Here is a 15,546-nt window from a genome sequence, read left to right as displayed (position 1 = left end):
GGAAATATAAATCTGTGGACCTAAAGTTTAAAGTGGAATGCGAAAGACTATAATCCAATACTGTGTTAGGAAACGAGATTAGGCGAAATGGAACGCGATCCTACCAACACCATCTCTCTTCATTGGTTGATGGATTTAGTTTATTTCATTTCCCTTTTCTCCAACTTTTGGATAATCGCGAAGACGGTGAGTGATGAGATGATGAAACTGATGAATAAATACTGACAATGAACACCCAGGCCCAGACCAGGATTCGAACCCGGGACTCCTGTTGTCCCACCGCCACGGAGTTGAGAAAACCAACACTATTTGTAAATGCACGAATATAAACATTTAAACTTCAACGAATAATAGTGAGTACAAAATGCTGGTTTCACTTTTTTTTGTATTCATCTCAATTATAAAAATTGTAATTTGTCACTTGGCAGTGTATTGAACCGACCTCAATTTGCGAATAGCTTATTTCCTGTAGATGCAAGTAAGGAATTAAAAGGTAAAGTCCTCCTATGTGCAAAGCACTACGCCATGAAGGCGTATAGGGGTAACGCCCAACACTTTCTTTATCCGGTCGTGAGTGAGGGTGATGTGATCAGCATCACGCCCCTCACCGCCTTTACCCCCCAGGGTTTCCACCAGGTACCCATGTTATTCGACGCTGGGTGGGCGCCGGAGCCGCTTCCAACGTTAGAAACGTTCCCGGATTTGAACAAGCCGGGGATCGAACCCGGGAAGTTTAGCATAGTAGTCAGATGCGTTACTGACTGAGCCACCGCGGAATTAGTCAGAAAAAAGGGAAGAAACAAACAGATGAATGATGAAGTACTTTATTTATTCAGCATTACTAATAATATTTCGAACAAACTTAAAATATTTTACCTGTGTTCATTATTGTAAAATCTCTACTTCAACACGCAATACATGGCTGCTCGAAAAAAAAATTCAAGTCGTAACATAAGATTACCGTTCCGTCTGTTTCAGTGAGACGTATCTTAATAATATATTCACCATTAAAGCGTTTGAACTGCTTTGCATAATCTGTGATATCGAACTCACGCATATATCCAGGGTCCATAATTCCCTGAAAGTAAAAGCAATATATATATATATATATATATATATACATACATACATACATACATATAACCATACATATAAATATAAATATACATATACATAATCCTTCTCCCATACACACCACATTGAAATGTGTAATGCTTTGCTTAAACGAAGATTCATGAAAGTAGTGGGGTTTGTGGTATTACTAGGACGAGAAATGATGAGCCCCTCTCAGGCAGATTTGCTTACACTTAAAACTAGCTCAAGATGTCCATATGAGCTTATTGCTCAAGTGTGCTACTCTGTCTAACCCAAGACTTTTGTAAAAATGCCCTCGGGAAGTTCCCGTGAAATGATGAGCCCCCTCAGATTGATTTGCCTACACTTACAAAAGTTGCATCTGCAAAATTGTTGTCCATCAGCTTGTTAAAAATATGCCTCTTTTGATATTGTTATGGCTACACTTAAAACTAAGCCAAAAATGCTCATAAAACCCACACCCACACCTACCCACACCCACACATATTTACTTCCGGTCCATTTCCGGTTTACTTCCGGTCCACTTCCGGTCCACTTCCGGTCCACTTCCGGTTTACTTCCGGTTTAAGTTCACACACACACACACACACACATGTTTACTTCTGGTCTACTTCTATTGCATCATGTTGTGGAACAAATTATTACCCAATATTATGCAACAAATTATAAGGCAAGAGCTTTTGCATCATGTTGTGCAACAAATTATTACAGAATATTATGCAACAAATTATAAGGCAAGAGCTTTTGCATTACATATCAGTTAGTATTGTGAGAGTGGTTGAAGAGTACAGATGTGTTGTTGCAGTGCTCCTCATACAGGTCTGATATTTGACACATCTTGCTTGTTTGTTGTAATCCACTCATATTTAGAGTCAGGCTTATATCTGTCCCAGTTTGTTATACAAGATCAATACATGACACACAGTATTAGGTCATTGCCTTTCTATGCATACCACGAGATGCATGTCTGCAAAGGCATTTGTGCTAGGGTAGTGCTTCTGTACTTATTCTACCTTTGAGCATGTAGGCTATTAACTTTACAACCTGTCATAGTTTTATTAAGTATAGAGTTTTGATTTGAACCCCAAGAAATCTTATATCATAAACCAACAACAAAGCCAAAAATATTAAGACACTTAGTATAGACACTAAGTATACAAAGCACACTGCTGAACCCAACTGATATTTTTTATTAAGTATAGAGTTTTGATTTGAACCCCAAGAAATCTTATATAATAAACCAACAACAAAAATGCCAAATCAAAAATATTGTAATCAATGCAATAAGAATATATTCAGCCCCAATTGGGCTAGGCACCAAAAGAATTGTGATCCAGAAAAATGCATAACACCAACAAAAATATGCCCAAAATGCCATAGAAAATATAGCATGGAATATTTCACATATAAACATAAAGGTACTTGTTATGTACAGCCTTCTACTTCATCACAGCCATCTACATCTTCATCTGGTCTAAAAAGGAAGCTTGAAATACCCAATAATCATAGAGCAGCAAAGCAGCCACGCAATGCACCTATCCATAGCAGTTTTGCTGGCCAACTAAGGGATTACAGTTTTGTATCAGAGCCAAGATGTGATATTAAGAATTTTTTGAACAGTATAAATTCTGATGTGCAGGCTATTCTAAATGCACAAAATGGCTCTTATAAGCTGTCCCTCAAATTGTTTACACAATATAAGAAATCAAATGGCACAAAATTTACACAGCCCCACATAACAGAAACTGTAGCTATATATTCAAATACAAATTTAGACAATATAATAAGCAGTTTTATAGATCAATTGAATATTAAACATTCTGAATTTGCTGCAAAAGAATCAGGATGGAGTTTATGTAGAACTCCACACAAGTTATATATTAATATTTCTGAATTCAGCCCACTACAAGGTTCTACATATCTGCCATTACCTGCCAATATCAAAAACAAAAAAGCCGTGGTTAACATAGAAAATAATGATGAGAAATGTTTTCTGTGGTGTATTTTAGCTGCTTTGTATCCAGTCTTAAGGGATCCAGAAAGAATAAGTTATTATAAACAACATGAAAATGATTTTGATGAAGCAATGGAGGGCTTAAAATATCCAATGTCAGTTCAGAATATTGATAAATTTGAAAAAAAGGACAGAGATATCAATGGCAAACAATTATATATTAATGTATTTATTTGTTCTACTGGCCGTGGCAATTGCTTGATAGAACCTCTCAGAATCAGTACACTTGATGATGATTCTGCTGTTCCGATTGATCTGCTCTTAATTGAATGGGATGACACATACCATTACACTCTGATACATAGTCTTGAAGCTTTAGTCAGAAAACAACTAGACAAATCTAAGACAATATTCAAGTTGTGTAGAAGATGTTTGACTGTATTTGATGGTCAAAAAATAATAAATGGGGTTCGGGAACAAAATGCGGAAATTGCTAAAAACAAGTTAATTGAACATTTAAAATACTGTGGCAACGATAAACCTGTTCATATGGTTATGCCTAAGTTAAATGAAAATGCCAAATTCAAAAAATTTGAAGCCTTGTTGGAACATCCAGCATATATAGTCTGTGATTTTGAATCAAACCTCAAACCCCTTGCATTATGCAGCCCAGATCCTGATGAATCTTCAAGTACGTCATACCAGCTACATGAACCTTCTAGTTTTTATTATGTGGTTGTACAGGATGGTGTTGTTAGTGAAGAATATTTAAATATGGGACCAGATGCCATCAAAGAATAGATAGATGCACATAGAATAGAAAATGAGTGCCATTATATAGCATCTAATGTCTTATTAAAATCAAAACCCATGATGCCTTTAACAGAGGATCAGATTGAAGATTTCAACAATGCAGAAAAATGCCCGGTATGTGATTCTGAATTTTCAGATACAAATATCAAGGTGCATCACCATTCTCATAAAGATGGTAAATTCAGAATGGCCCTGTGTAATAGCTGTAATATTAAGATCAAGAGACCAAAATTTGTCCCTATATTTTGCCATGGTGCATCCAATTATGATTTTCATCATCTGATCAGGTACGAGGGGTTTGACAAGCAGAATTTAAATATTTTAGCAGAAAATGATGAGAAATATATAGCTATTAGCAAGATAATTAAAGTTAATGGTGTTCCTATTCACTTAAGATTTCTTGATTTTTACAGAATTCTGTCAGCTAGCCTGGCTACACTGGCCAGTCAATTATTTGATGACCAATTTAAAATCACATTTGCTATGTTTCCAAATCAGGACCTGAAATTAATTAGGCGGAAGGGTGTATATCCATATGACTATGTTACAGATTTTTCTAAATTTGATAAGTGTTCTCTGCCACCACAACAAGAGTTCTACAGTAAACTCAGGGCATCTGGAATTACTGATGAAGATTATCACCATGCCCAGTTGATGTGGAGCAACTTAAAATGCCAGACATTTGGTGATTATCATAAGGCATATTTAAAACTTGATGTGACTCTCTTAGCTGATATACTTCAGGCTTTTAGAAAATCTTCCATGGAAAATTATAAACTGGATCCAATGTATTTTTACAGTGCACCAGGCCTAGCATGGTCTGCAATGTTTTTAAACAATAAAATGCAATTGGATCTGATTCAAGATCAAGATATGTATCTGTTTATGGAATAATGTATAAGAGGAGGCATGGTGCAATGTTCTCAGAGATATGCCAGAGCAAATAACAAGTATATTCCCAATTATGATCCAGCACTGCCATCAAATTATATACTTTATGTGGATGCAAACAGCTTGTATGGTTATGCTGTGATGGATAAATTGCCATATGCAGGGCTTGAGTGGGTTGAAGATTTCAATATTGGAGATCTTCAGGATTTTGATGACAGTCACTATGGTCTATTCTTAGAGATTGATCTGACAATTCCTGATGATTTACACAACAAATTTTCTGATCTGCCCCCAATTCCTGAGGTTGGCTCTAAACAAAGAAATTGATGATGACTCTGGAGCCAAAACAGGGTTATGTCATATATTACAAAAACCTCCAGTTCCTGATGCATCATGGTGTTCAAGTGACCAAAGTTGGCAAAGTCTTAAGGTTCAGGCACTCAAGATGGTTGAAGCCATACATTGATACAAACACCGAGCTTCGAACATCTGCAGTAAGCAAATTTGATAAGACTTTGTTTAAATTGATGGTCAATTCAGTGTATGGCAAAACTATAGAAAATGTCAGAAAGCGTAGTGATGTCAACTTGGTTACTAACCCCAGCCGGAGCAAAAAATTGATAGCAAAGCCTAATTTCAATTATGGAAGAATTTATGATGACAATATGGCACTTTTTAATATGAAAAAAACAAAGATTAAGTTTGATAAGCCTATTTATGTAGGGGCTGTGATATTAGAATTGGCCAAATTACACATGCTAGAGCTCTATTATGATGTACTGAAGCCTTTTTATGGTGATTGTGTAAAACTGATATACATGGACACAGATAGCTTTATTCTTGATATTCAGACAGAAGATGTTTATCAAGATATATCACAGCCTGCATTGCTTAAATATTTTGATACTAGTGAACATACAAAGATTCAACCCCACAACAAAAAGGTGCCTGGCAAGTTAAAAGATGAGACACTTGGTGATGTTTTTGTGGCATTTGCTGGGTTAAGGGCCAAGATGTACAGTTTTGAAACATGTAGTGGTGCTGTTGCCAAAAAGACCAAGGGCATTGGTAGAGTAACTGTGGACAAAGAGCTCCAATTTGAAGATTACAAGAATTGTCTCAAATCACAGAGTTTAATGAGAACATCAGAATGCAGAATTCAGAGTGTGGATCACTTGTTGACTACAAATGTTGTAAGAAAAGTGGCTCTGGACCCACATGATGATAAGAGATGCATTTTATCATGTGGCATACATACTTTACCATGGGGTCATTGTGATTTGAAAAGTGGTAATCAATGCCCAATTACAGAGCATGATTTGAAATAAATAAACATGCCAATGAACTTATTTGTGTTAAAAAACAGGCTATTATGGACCTGCCAACACCAGCACCCTCTTCTGATATACAATCTATAATATCTAAACTAAGTGCTTTGTTAATTATTCATCTGAACAGCATACTTCCAGATGTTGATGATAAAACAGGTAAAACATTGTACATATTTAACAATAATTTAAATTATTACCAATTACCTGTAGGTGGTCAATTACAATTTATTACAACCCCCGAGGGTAATGTCAAGGTTTCAGTAGGCAAAAATATTTACAGGATAAAGCACTCAAACATGGTTTCTGGCACAGTATATACTGTTTCTGCTGGTGACTGCTTATATATTGAGGTCCCGGGGTCTTATGACAAGCTTATACCTTTTTTTATAGAATTAAGAAATAGATATGTTATAATAAATAACCACTAAAACAAAAATGCCTAATTATATATTTGGCCATACAAGACATGAAGATCACAGTGATGAGATTCTGATGCTTGATGTCAGAGTCAAAAAATTAAGAAGTGATTTACAAGCTTTACAAACCACACTGAATGCCAGTCTTCAACTAGAAATTACAAATTTACAATCACAATGCATGGACATTCTTCTTAAAATTCATTCAGAACTCAAATTGCTGCTTCAAAAATATACTGACTTGGCCACATTAGATAATTTTCAAAGTTTAGAGGAAGCTGTAGCAGCTCCTCAAGCCAAATTTAAGAACCAGGCTACCAACTCTGAGCAATTGAAACAACAATTAGAAGAGCAGATTAATAATGTCCAGACACAGCTCCAAACAATTGTCAAAAGCATAAACTCACAAGAAGATTTTGATCTAGCGATTTCTACTCTAAAAGAACAGATTCAGTCACTACAGATTCCTAATCTGAACCCCTTGAACAATGCCATAGTTGAGGTTAAAGAAAAAATTGAGACACTTGAGAATTTTATGGACAACTTACCATCTTCTGATGCTCTGAGTGCTATCACTCGTAGTGTTGCCAACATCAAGCTGCAACTTGAGACATATGAAGATTTTGGAAAAATTCAGAGTACCATAACCCACCTTGAAGGTATCATAGCAGCAGTACAAAGTGATCTAACAAATGTACAAGAAACTCTAGAATCTCGCCTGCCTGGTATTGTAGACACCCTTGTCAGTGTCCAGCAACAGATCACCAAACTTGAAAACCTCAACACTGGATCTGAGCTATCTCATTTTCATCACTTGATCGATGATATCCAAACCATGCTTGAAACTTTACAACAATCAACACCTACTCAGGCAGACATAGCTCTGCTTCAAGATGCTATGCGTACTGTGGCTGATGCTTCTGAAATAAATGATGTGAAATTGGCACTTGAATCTTTGCAGAATACTGTAGCAAATCTGCCTACATCACAGGAACTTAAAAATATTAAGAGAGCTGTGAATCGCATATTGAAATCAGAAGATATCAAGAATATCCAGACATTGATCAAACAACTTACTCAGACAGTGGCCACTCTACCAACTAATCAACATATTAATGAACTGCATGCCCTGTTTGAGGATATCAGAAGACAAGTCCATGATCTTACTGCTCAAAATTCAAAATTGGCAGTTGTTGAAAATTTACAGCAAATTGTAGCTAATATCAAGCAACAGATAGGGACCATGGAATCCAACCAAGCAAATGCTCTGTCTGTTTTTGCCACCCAGCTACAAGAGATTGTGCAACAATACAAAAAAACTTGTTGTGGACATAAAAATCAAGCCAGGCCACGATGATGTTGTTAGGACTATCAATGAGCACCTTGAATCTGTAATGTGTAGATTGCTTACAGCAGAAAAAGAAATAACTGGCCTAATCAAGAATCCTAAACATACAGTAATTCTTGAATTGTACAGTATCCCCAACAAAGAATATGATTCACCATTTACACCAGGTGGCAAAATATATATGCTGTCCCCTGCACAATTTTATTACCAGTTTTTTGTTGGGGGCACACTTAGAGCAATCAAGATCAAATATTGGCTACAACCACAGGCACACCACTACCCTACTTTATCAATAACAAATGCTGACAACAAAACCAAAGGTCACCAGTGTAGAGTTAGAGGATTTTACAGACCCCAATACATTAGAAACATCTTATGCTGAAGATGATGGTTCTCTTGAATTTAATATACAAATAGGAGACAAATTATATTTAGAAAATCCTGTATTATCAGCTGCTGAACACCCTATAGTTGCAATATTCTTGTTTACATACTATGTCTAGACAAATTATTGTTGATGAATTACACAGACAAGCCAGACATAATTATAAGAGACTGCCAGTGGTTACAAAAGGCATAGATGATTTATGGCAGTGTGACTTGGTTGAGATGGCAAGTGGACAGCTGAAAAACGTAGACAAGATCAACAAAGGCTATAAGTATCTACTCACTGTCATAGACACATTTTCAAAATATGCCTGGGCTGTGCCACTCAAACCCAAGACTGGAGCATGTGTTACAGAAGCCTTCAGGACAATCATCAATCAGAGTGGAAGATCACCGCGCTATCTACAAACAGATAATGGCAAAGAATTCTATAATTTGGTGTTCCAACAATTTATTAAAAGCCAGTCAATACAACATTACTCGAGTTACAGTGATCTCAAGGCCTCTATTGTAGAAAGATTCAACACAACCCTAAAAAATCATATGTATAAACAATTTACCCTTCAAGGTAATTATAAATGGCTCAGTATCCTACCAGAACTTTTAGATAGATATAACAACTCAGTTCTCACCACAATCAACATGAAACCCTCTGAGGTAACTTCATATGATGAGCAAAAATTAATGAGTACTGTTTATTATCCTAGATACCAGCCAACAACAAGAAAAGCCAAATACAAGGTAGGTAATCAAGTAAGAATCATCAAATATAAGCACATATTCAAAAGAGGCTTTTCAGAAACTGGAGCACTGAATTATTTACAGTGGTTCAAGTTAAACCTGGGGCCCGTAACACATATATAATAAAAGATCACCAAGGAGAAATTCTCAAAGGCAGGTTCTATGAAGAAGAACTCACAAAAACTAAACAGCCTGACACATACCTCATAGAAAAAATCATCCGCATAAAAGGCAACAAGATACTGGTCAAATGGCTAGGACTCCCAGAACACAGCTGGATCGAGGCAGACAAAATGATACTATGAACACCTGGGATGTTATAAAGAGACTACCAGATCCTGAACATCAGAATAAGAGAAATGGAAAGCTGCTGCCTGATAATATTAGATGTCTTATTGTTGGGCCATCGGCTTGTGGTAAAACTACACTAATGATTGATAATTTCTTATTGGCACCCAACTGGTTAGACTGGAAAAACAGGCACTTGTATGTCTTCTCTAAGAGCTTAGAACAATTAAAATATCAACAGCTGATGAAGCTATATGATGGACTGGATATTGCCACTTTTGAATCAGATGTTAAGCCACTCCATGAATGTCTTGATAACTCTGTTGTTGTGTTTGATGACATTATACTGGATAATCAAAACAAGGTTAGAAATTTCTTTACACAGGGCCGACACAAAAACATAGATTGCTTCTACCTGGCACAGACTTTTCCTAAAATACCGAAGCAGCTGATCCGAGACAACAGCAATTTTATATGTGTGTTTCATCAAGATCATACCAACCTCAAACACATACATGATGAATATGTAGGTGGGGACTTGAGCTACAATGATTTTTCCAAGTTTTGCAGTAGGTGCTGGAACCAGGACAGCTATGGGTTTGTCACAATTGATATGATAAGGAAACCCAATAGTGGTAAATATAGAAATAAAATCAACAATTTTCTAGACATTGAAACATATATAAATAACCATGAAAAGGCCAATTATTGATGATCTTAAATTAAGAGATTATCTTGTAAAAAGATTTAAGGGATGGAAATCAGAGAACCGAGGAATCTATGAACAACACAAGCAAACAGAACAACCTATTATTGATGCTATTAGTGAATTAGGTAAAAATATCAAAACTGTTACAGAGCAAAATCAAAATTTGATCACAGAGCTTGTACCTGTAGCTGCTAGGAACATATTAGATTATCCAATCACCCCACTTTCTAGTATTCATACACCTAGCCCTGTTGCTCCTCGAAGAATTGAATCTACTCAGGATCCTATTGAATTGGGTCTTCTTGCTCAAAAATATTTAAGCACACCTAAAGACAACAAAGATGAGGTTTTTGGTTTATATACTGACACAGAGCGTGATGGTAGCATCATACATAGAATTGGCAATTTTAGAGTAACATTTATCGGAGATGATCTAATTGTATATTCAGAATCTCATCTTGGAGAAAGAGGTGGTTTTGTTAAGTATCCTGGCACACCTGGATTGTGGGAACTGATGACTAGGAAGAGACCTGGCAGCTATACAGATCAAGATTATGAGCATTACAAAGAAATATTAATAAAATCAGATGCTCTATACCAGAACAATGATCCCACACAAAAAAGAGTCAAGTCTAGCAGTGGAGCAAAATACAACAACTTAATCAAACCCATATGGTCACAGATCAAGACTGGTAGTAGAATCAAACATTAACCACACCCTGCCTAAAGAATTTGTGTGGGTTGATGATGTCAGGAAACTTGTAGATAGGTTGTTGATCATAGCTGGGGAAGAAAATGCTGGTAACCACAATTTTTACAATGAAAAGGTTGGAATTATGGACATGATAAGCACCAAATTGTCTAATTTTATAGTGAATGACACTAAGGGGATTGGATATCTTATAAAAAGTATTAATACTCTACCCCCCAAATTTTGGAATATCTCTGAGGGTCGGGGGCTGGTTAATGACATCATAAACAAGCTGCCATTTGAACTACACATACCAGGCTATCGGTATTGTGGTCCCGGTACAAAATTGGACCATAGATTAAACAGAGGTGACCCTGGTGTTAATCCTCTAGATGCTGCTTGTAGAGACCATGATATAGCATACAACACACATACTGATCTTGATAGGCGACATGTGGCAGACAAAAAATTAGAAGATGCTGCATTTGGTAGATTTGTAAGCAAAGATGCTTCTTTAAGTGAAAGAATAGCAGCATTGGGGACCACCATAGCTATGAACACCAAACAAAAACTGGGGCGGGGGTTGTATTAGATTAAATAAATTAGCTGCAATTTAATTGAGATAGTAAATCCCATAATATGTATATAATAAACCAAGAATGAAGGCCAAGGGTGTTATGTATCAGATACCTTATGCAGGTTTTAAATCTCTTAAAACTATTGATAGTCTTCTAACCAAAAAGCAGCGCAAGAAAAAAAGCTCTTGTCTTGCCAAGGGCCATGGTATGAAATTATTACTTAGTACCCCTCAATTAAAAAAATTACAGCAATCTAGAAAAAAATTGCATACAGATGGCTTCATATTTAGTATCCCAGCTATTTTAGCAGCACTTGGTGCTGTTGGGAGCTTGGCTGGGGGATCAGCTGCTATAGCAAAAACAGTAATAGATGCCAAAAAAAGAAGTCAGAATTAGATGAATTGAAACGCCATAATCTGGCCATAGAGAAACAAGGCAAAGGTGTTAAGAGAGCCATGAATAAGTTTAAAAAAACAAGATCCACTTACAAACCAAGATATTGAAGCTTTAATTAAGCCGCTGGGCATCAAACATTTTAGAGGTGTGTACATGTCTGATTATTTACCAGAACAACTACTCAACAGAGAGTGTGGCATAGTTAATTTGGATAAGTACAAAAATCAGGGCACTCACTGGATCTGTTATCTTAAATATTTAAACAATGAGGCATTTGTGTTTGATTCATTTGGAGGTATTCCACCTGAGAATTTAGTAAAATATCTAAAATCAACTAATCTTTATTACAATAATGCCCGTGTTCAAAATTTCAAAGATGTTAATTGTGGACATCTGTGTTTATCTGTTCTTAGATATCTGGCTCAAATAAATAAACCATCAATTGAAGATTTTCAAAAGGCCCTGTGGTATCTGAAGCATCATGGGAGTATTCCATCTCACCAGCCAAAATTCAATATTGAAACTTAGATTACATGATGATATAGTATATCCCAAAACAATAGCTCTCAGAGCATTTTATGGCATGTACTTGATCCCTAATATTACACACCACAACAACACAATTGCAGTAGGGGATCAAAAAATTGTCATCACTCCAGGGCAGTATAATCTGTCTACTTTAAATGCTCAGTTACCTAGAGGTATAGTGTTAACTCAAAATTCTGTCACTCACAGAGTATAAATTGTGTCTGCTACAGAGACAGTAGATCTAGGTACTATAGAAGAGCTTTTGGGCTTCCAGAATAACACAAAACTTGAACCAAACATTAAACACACTGCTATTAATATACCTAAATTCTTAGCCATAGAGACTCTGAATATTTACTGTAATGTGGCCGAGGGTATGATCACCAAATCAGATGGCATAGGCACTCACAAACAAACCGGCATCATTGCAACATTCAAACCTAACTCTGAATTTAAGGAACCGATCATCTACACTCCATCACCAACATTATATTTTCCTGTGTGCCATAATAGAATAGATTATATTGAGTTATGGTCACTAATGAAAAAGAAGAATTAGTTGATTTTGCTGGAGCCACAACAACTGCTATCATAGAAATTAATATTTATATAAAAATACATACAAAAAAATGGAAAATATTGAGAGTTATGAGCTACAATCATTCCCCCCAAACCGGAGAACCTTTGCAAATTTAAATCAAGCCAACACAGAGATTGAGGTTGATCTTGATGTAGGACATGGCTTTATACACCCTCACAGAGCAGACCTATACTTCAAATTTGATGTTGTCAAGCTCGATGGTACAGATTATCCGGCTAACTCAAACATAAGTTTGGTAGACAATTTTGTGCCACATCTGTTCCCTGAAATTGAGATCAAAAAACATGGTGTTGTTATAAACAGAGTAGATTACCCTGGTATTACCTCTACAGCTTTGGCCACACTAAAATTATCCAAAACCGAGGCATCATACTACAAAATAGGTGGATTTGAGGCTGGTGATAAAATAATATCCAAGAGCCACACAGTATTGTTTCCTATGCGCCTGTTGCCAGGATTCTTCTCAGATTACAAAGATATTATGTGGAAGGGTGGTTTAAGAATTACATTTAGAAGAGCTGCCAATGATAATAATGCTTTGATGAGGTACAGTACATTAAATTCTACTGAGGCAGCTCTGCCTAATACTCTACCTGATGAAGGCAAGTGCCTTATTCAGACTATGGAGCTAAGAATTCCAGTAGTTGAATATGAAGCTAGTTATGCTCTTAAATACATAGCAGATATACTAAAAAAATCCACGGGTGCCTTTACAATTTTATTCATATCAATGTGTGCAGAAGTTTGCCACTGGAAGCTATTATGAATTTGATGCTGCAAACTCATTCTCTAGTATACAATATGACATGCCAGATTTTGTAGTAGTACTGTTTCAAACTGGAAGAAACAATAACCAAGAAAAAAATTCAAGTAAGTTTTATAGCTGCAACATCAAGAACATGTATCTTAAAAATGGCAGAAATGAGGTGTTTCCTAGAGAAAATTATAATTTAAACATGCCCAAGGATGATTTTCTCAAATTATACGAGGCATATACTGCATACAAAAGGGTTACAACCGGGAATACCGACATGTATTACTCACCAGATGAATTCAAAACACAGAGACCCATGTTTGTCATCAACACCTCGAAAAGAAAACAAGTTGTGGTTAATGACAGGACAAACATTAAAATTATCTGTGAATTCCAAGATACACTCCCTGATGACACCATATGTAGTGTTATTCTTATAGGTGAAAAATCATATGTTTATGATGTAAGAAATGAGAGAGTCACAGAGCAATTCTAGAAAGCCTCTGCATATTACATTGTCTTAGTACTAGATATGCAAGTTGGGCCTGGTGTCCAATTAAAATATTCAGGTTAACATATTAATTATCTGAACTTAAACCGGAAGTGGACCGGAAGTGGACCGGAAGTAAACCGGAAGTGGACCGGAAGTGGACCGGAAGTAAACCGGAAGTGGACCGGAAGTGGACCGGAAGTAATTATGTGTGGGTGTGGGTGTGTGTGGATAGCTCTTTGGCTTAGTTCTAAGTGTAGCCAAAACAATATCAACAGGGGTATATTTTTGACAAGCTTATGGGCAACAATCTCACAGATGTAGCTTTTGTAAGTGTAGCCAAATCAATCTGAGGGGGCTCATCATTTCACGGAAAATTCCCGAGGGCTTTTTTACAAAATTCTTGGGTTAGACAGAGTAACACACTTGAGCAATAAGCTCATATGGACATCTTGAGCTAGTTTTAAGTGTAAGCAAATCTGCCTGAGAGGGGCTCATCATTTATCGCGCCAGTATTATAGTATTTTACACTACTCATTATGAAAAAGTTCGTTCTGTGTTCATTGTTCGTAACGAACATTGTAATCGAAGTTGAAATATGACAAATTTTCCTTCGCATGATTAATTTGCTTGATAGGACTGAAAATTGTGAATATTTGTAGTGATGCATTTTGTGGGAACGTGTCGTATTTCACAGCAGGTATGTGTTAATCAACCACAGACAGAAGGAAAATGCACAATGCCTGATCTGTCGTGTACTCTACTTCGTAAAAATTCCACACCTTTGTTGTTTCTATCACCAGACAATTATCTGTTACGAAATGTAGGACCACGCTTTTGCATTGAAGCATGTATTTCTACATGTATGTGAACCTATCAACAAGATGTGAAATTACAGTGTTGCAATATGCATATATAAAGAACAAAGAACACAAATACTCGAAACAACTGCGAGGAACAGACAAATAGAAAAGAGTTTATGCACATACCTAATGCTAATATAAAGTAGTATTTTTTTTACCAGACCTGCTACATTTTTACACATTGAGAATGGAATTTATGTTGCTGTGCTGTAAATATACTGAAAAAAGGATTATTATAGCGTGAATGACAGACATTCAAAGTCATTTGAAAAATAAAAGTGTTCCTCTTTTGGGTCGGAAGATTGTGTTATTCCCTGTCTGATCTGTTACTCAAATCTTTGACGATTTATATTTTGTAACATTAGATTTCAATGTATTCTTAGCTCTTGAAGATGGAAATGTTGGTTAATAAAATAATTTAGGGCTTGTACAAAACGAAAATTCTTATTTAAGTATAATATTATTTGTTCATCTATTACATTGAAGCAGTTGTGCATTCAAGTGGTATTAAAACTATCCTGGCATTTATCATTAGGCGTGACTTGACCGGGAGCTAATATACAGTAGTTGCTTTTAAGACGTTAATCCAAATGGATGTATTGTGTGTCGCCCCTGTCAACACATGATTTTTCAAGCAAAATACTATTCAATCTGTATTATATTAATCTATGT

General features: G+C 36.1%; 1 protein-coding gene across 1 annotated transcript in view; it reads right to left on the bottom strand.

Annotated features, from left to right (window-relative positions):
- Positions 1-818: 818 nt before the first annotated feature.
- The window catches only part of LOC146000583 (uncharacterized), a 63,840-nt gene continuing 49,112 nt past the window's right edge, over positions 819-15,546 (bottom strand). The window contains exon 5 of the mRNA XM_083138335.1: positions 819-1,078. Within this exon, the coding sequence (XP_082994461.1) occupies positions 905-1,078 (174 nt within the window). The 3' untranslated portion in view covers positions 819-904. The remainder of the gene's footprint in view (positions 1,079-15,546) is intronic.

This window comes from Lepisma saccharinum, chromosome 16, assembly GCF_977018435.1.
Source record: "Lepisma saccharinum chromosome 16, izLepSacc3.1, whole genome shotgun sequence".
NCBI lineage: Eukaryota > Metazoa > Arthropoda > Insecta > Zygentoma > Lepismatidae > Lepisma > Lepisma saccharinum.
Note: the sequence above shows the minus strand (reverse complement) of the source record. Positions and strands in the feature narration are given on the sequence as shown.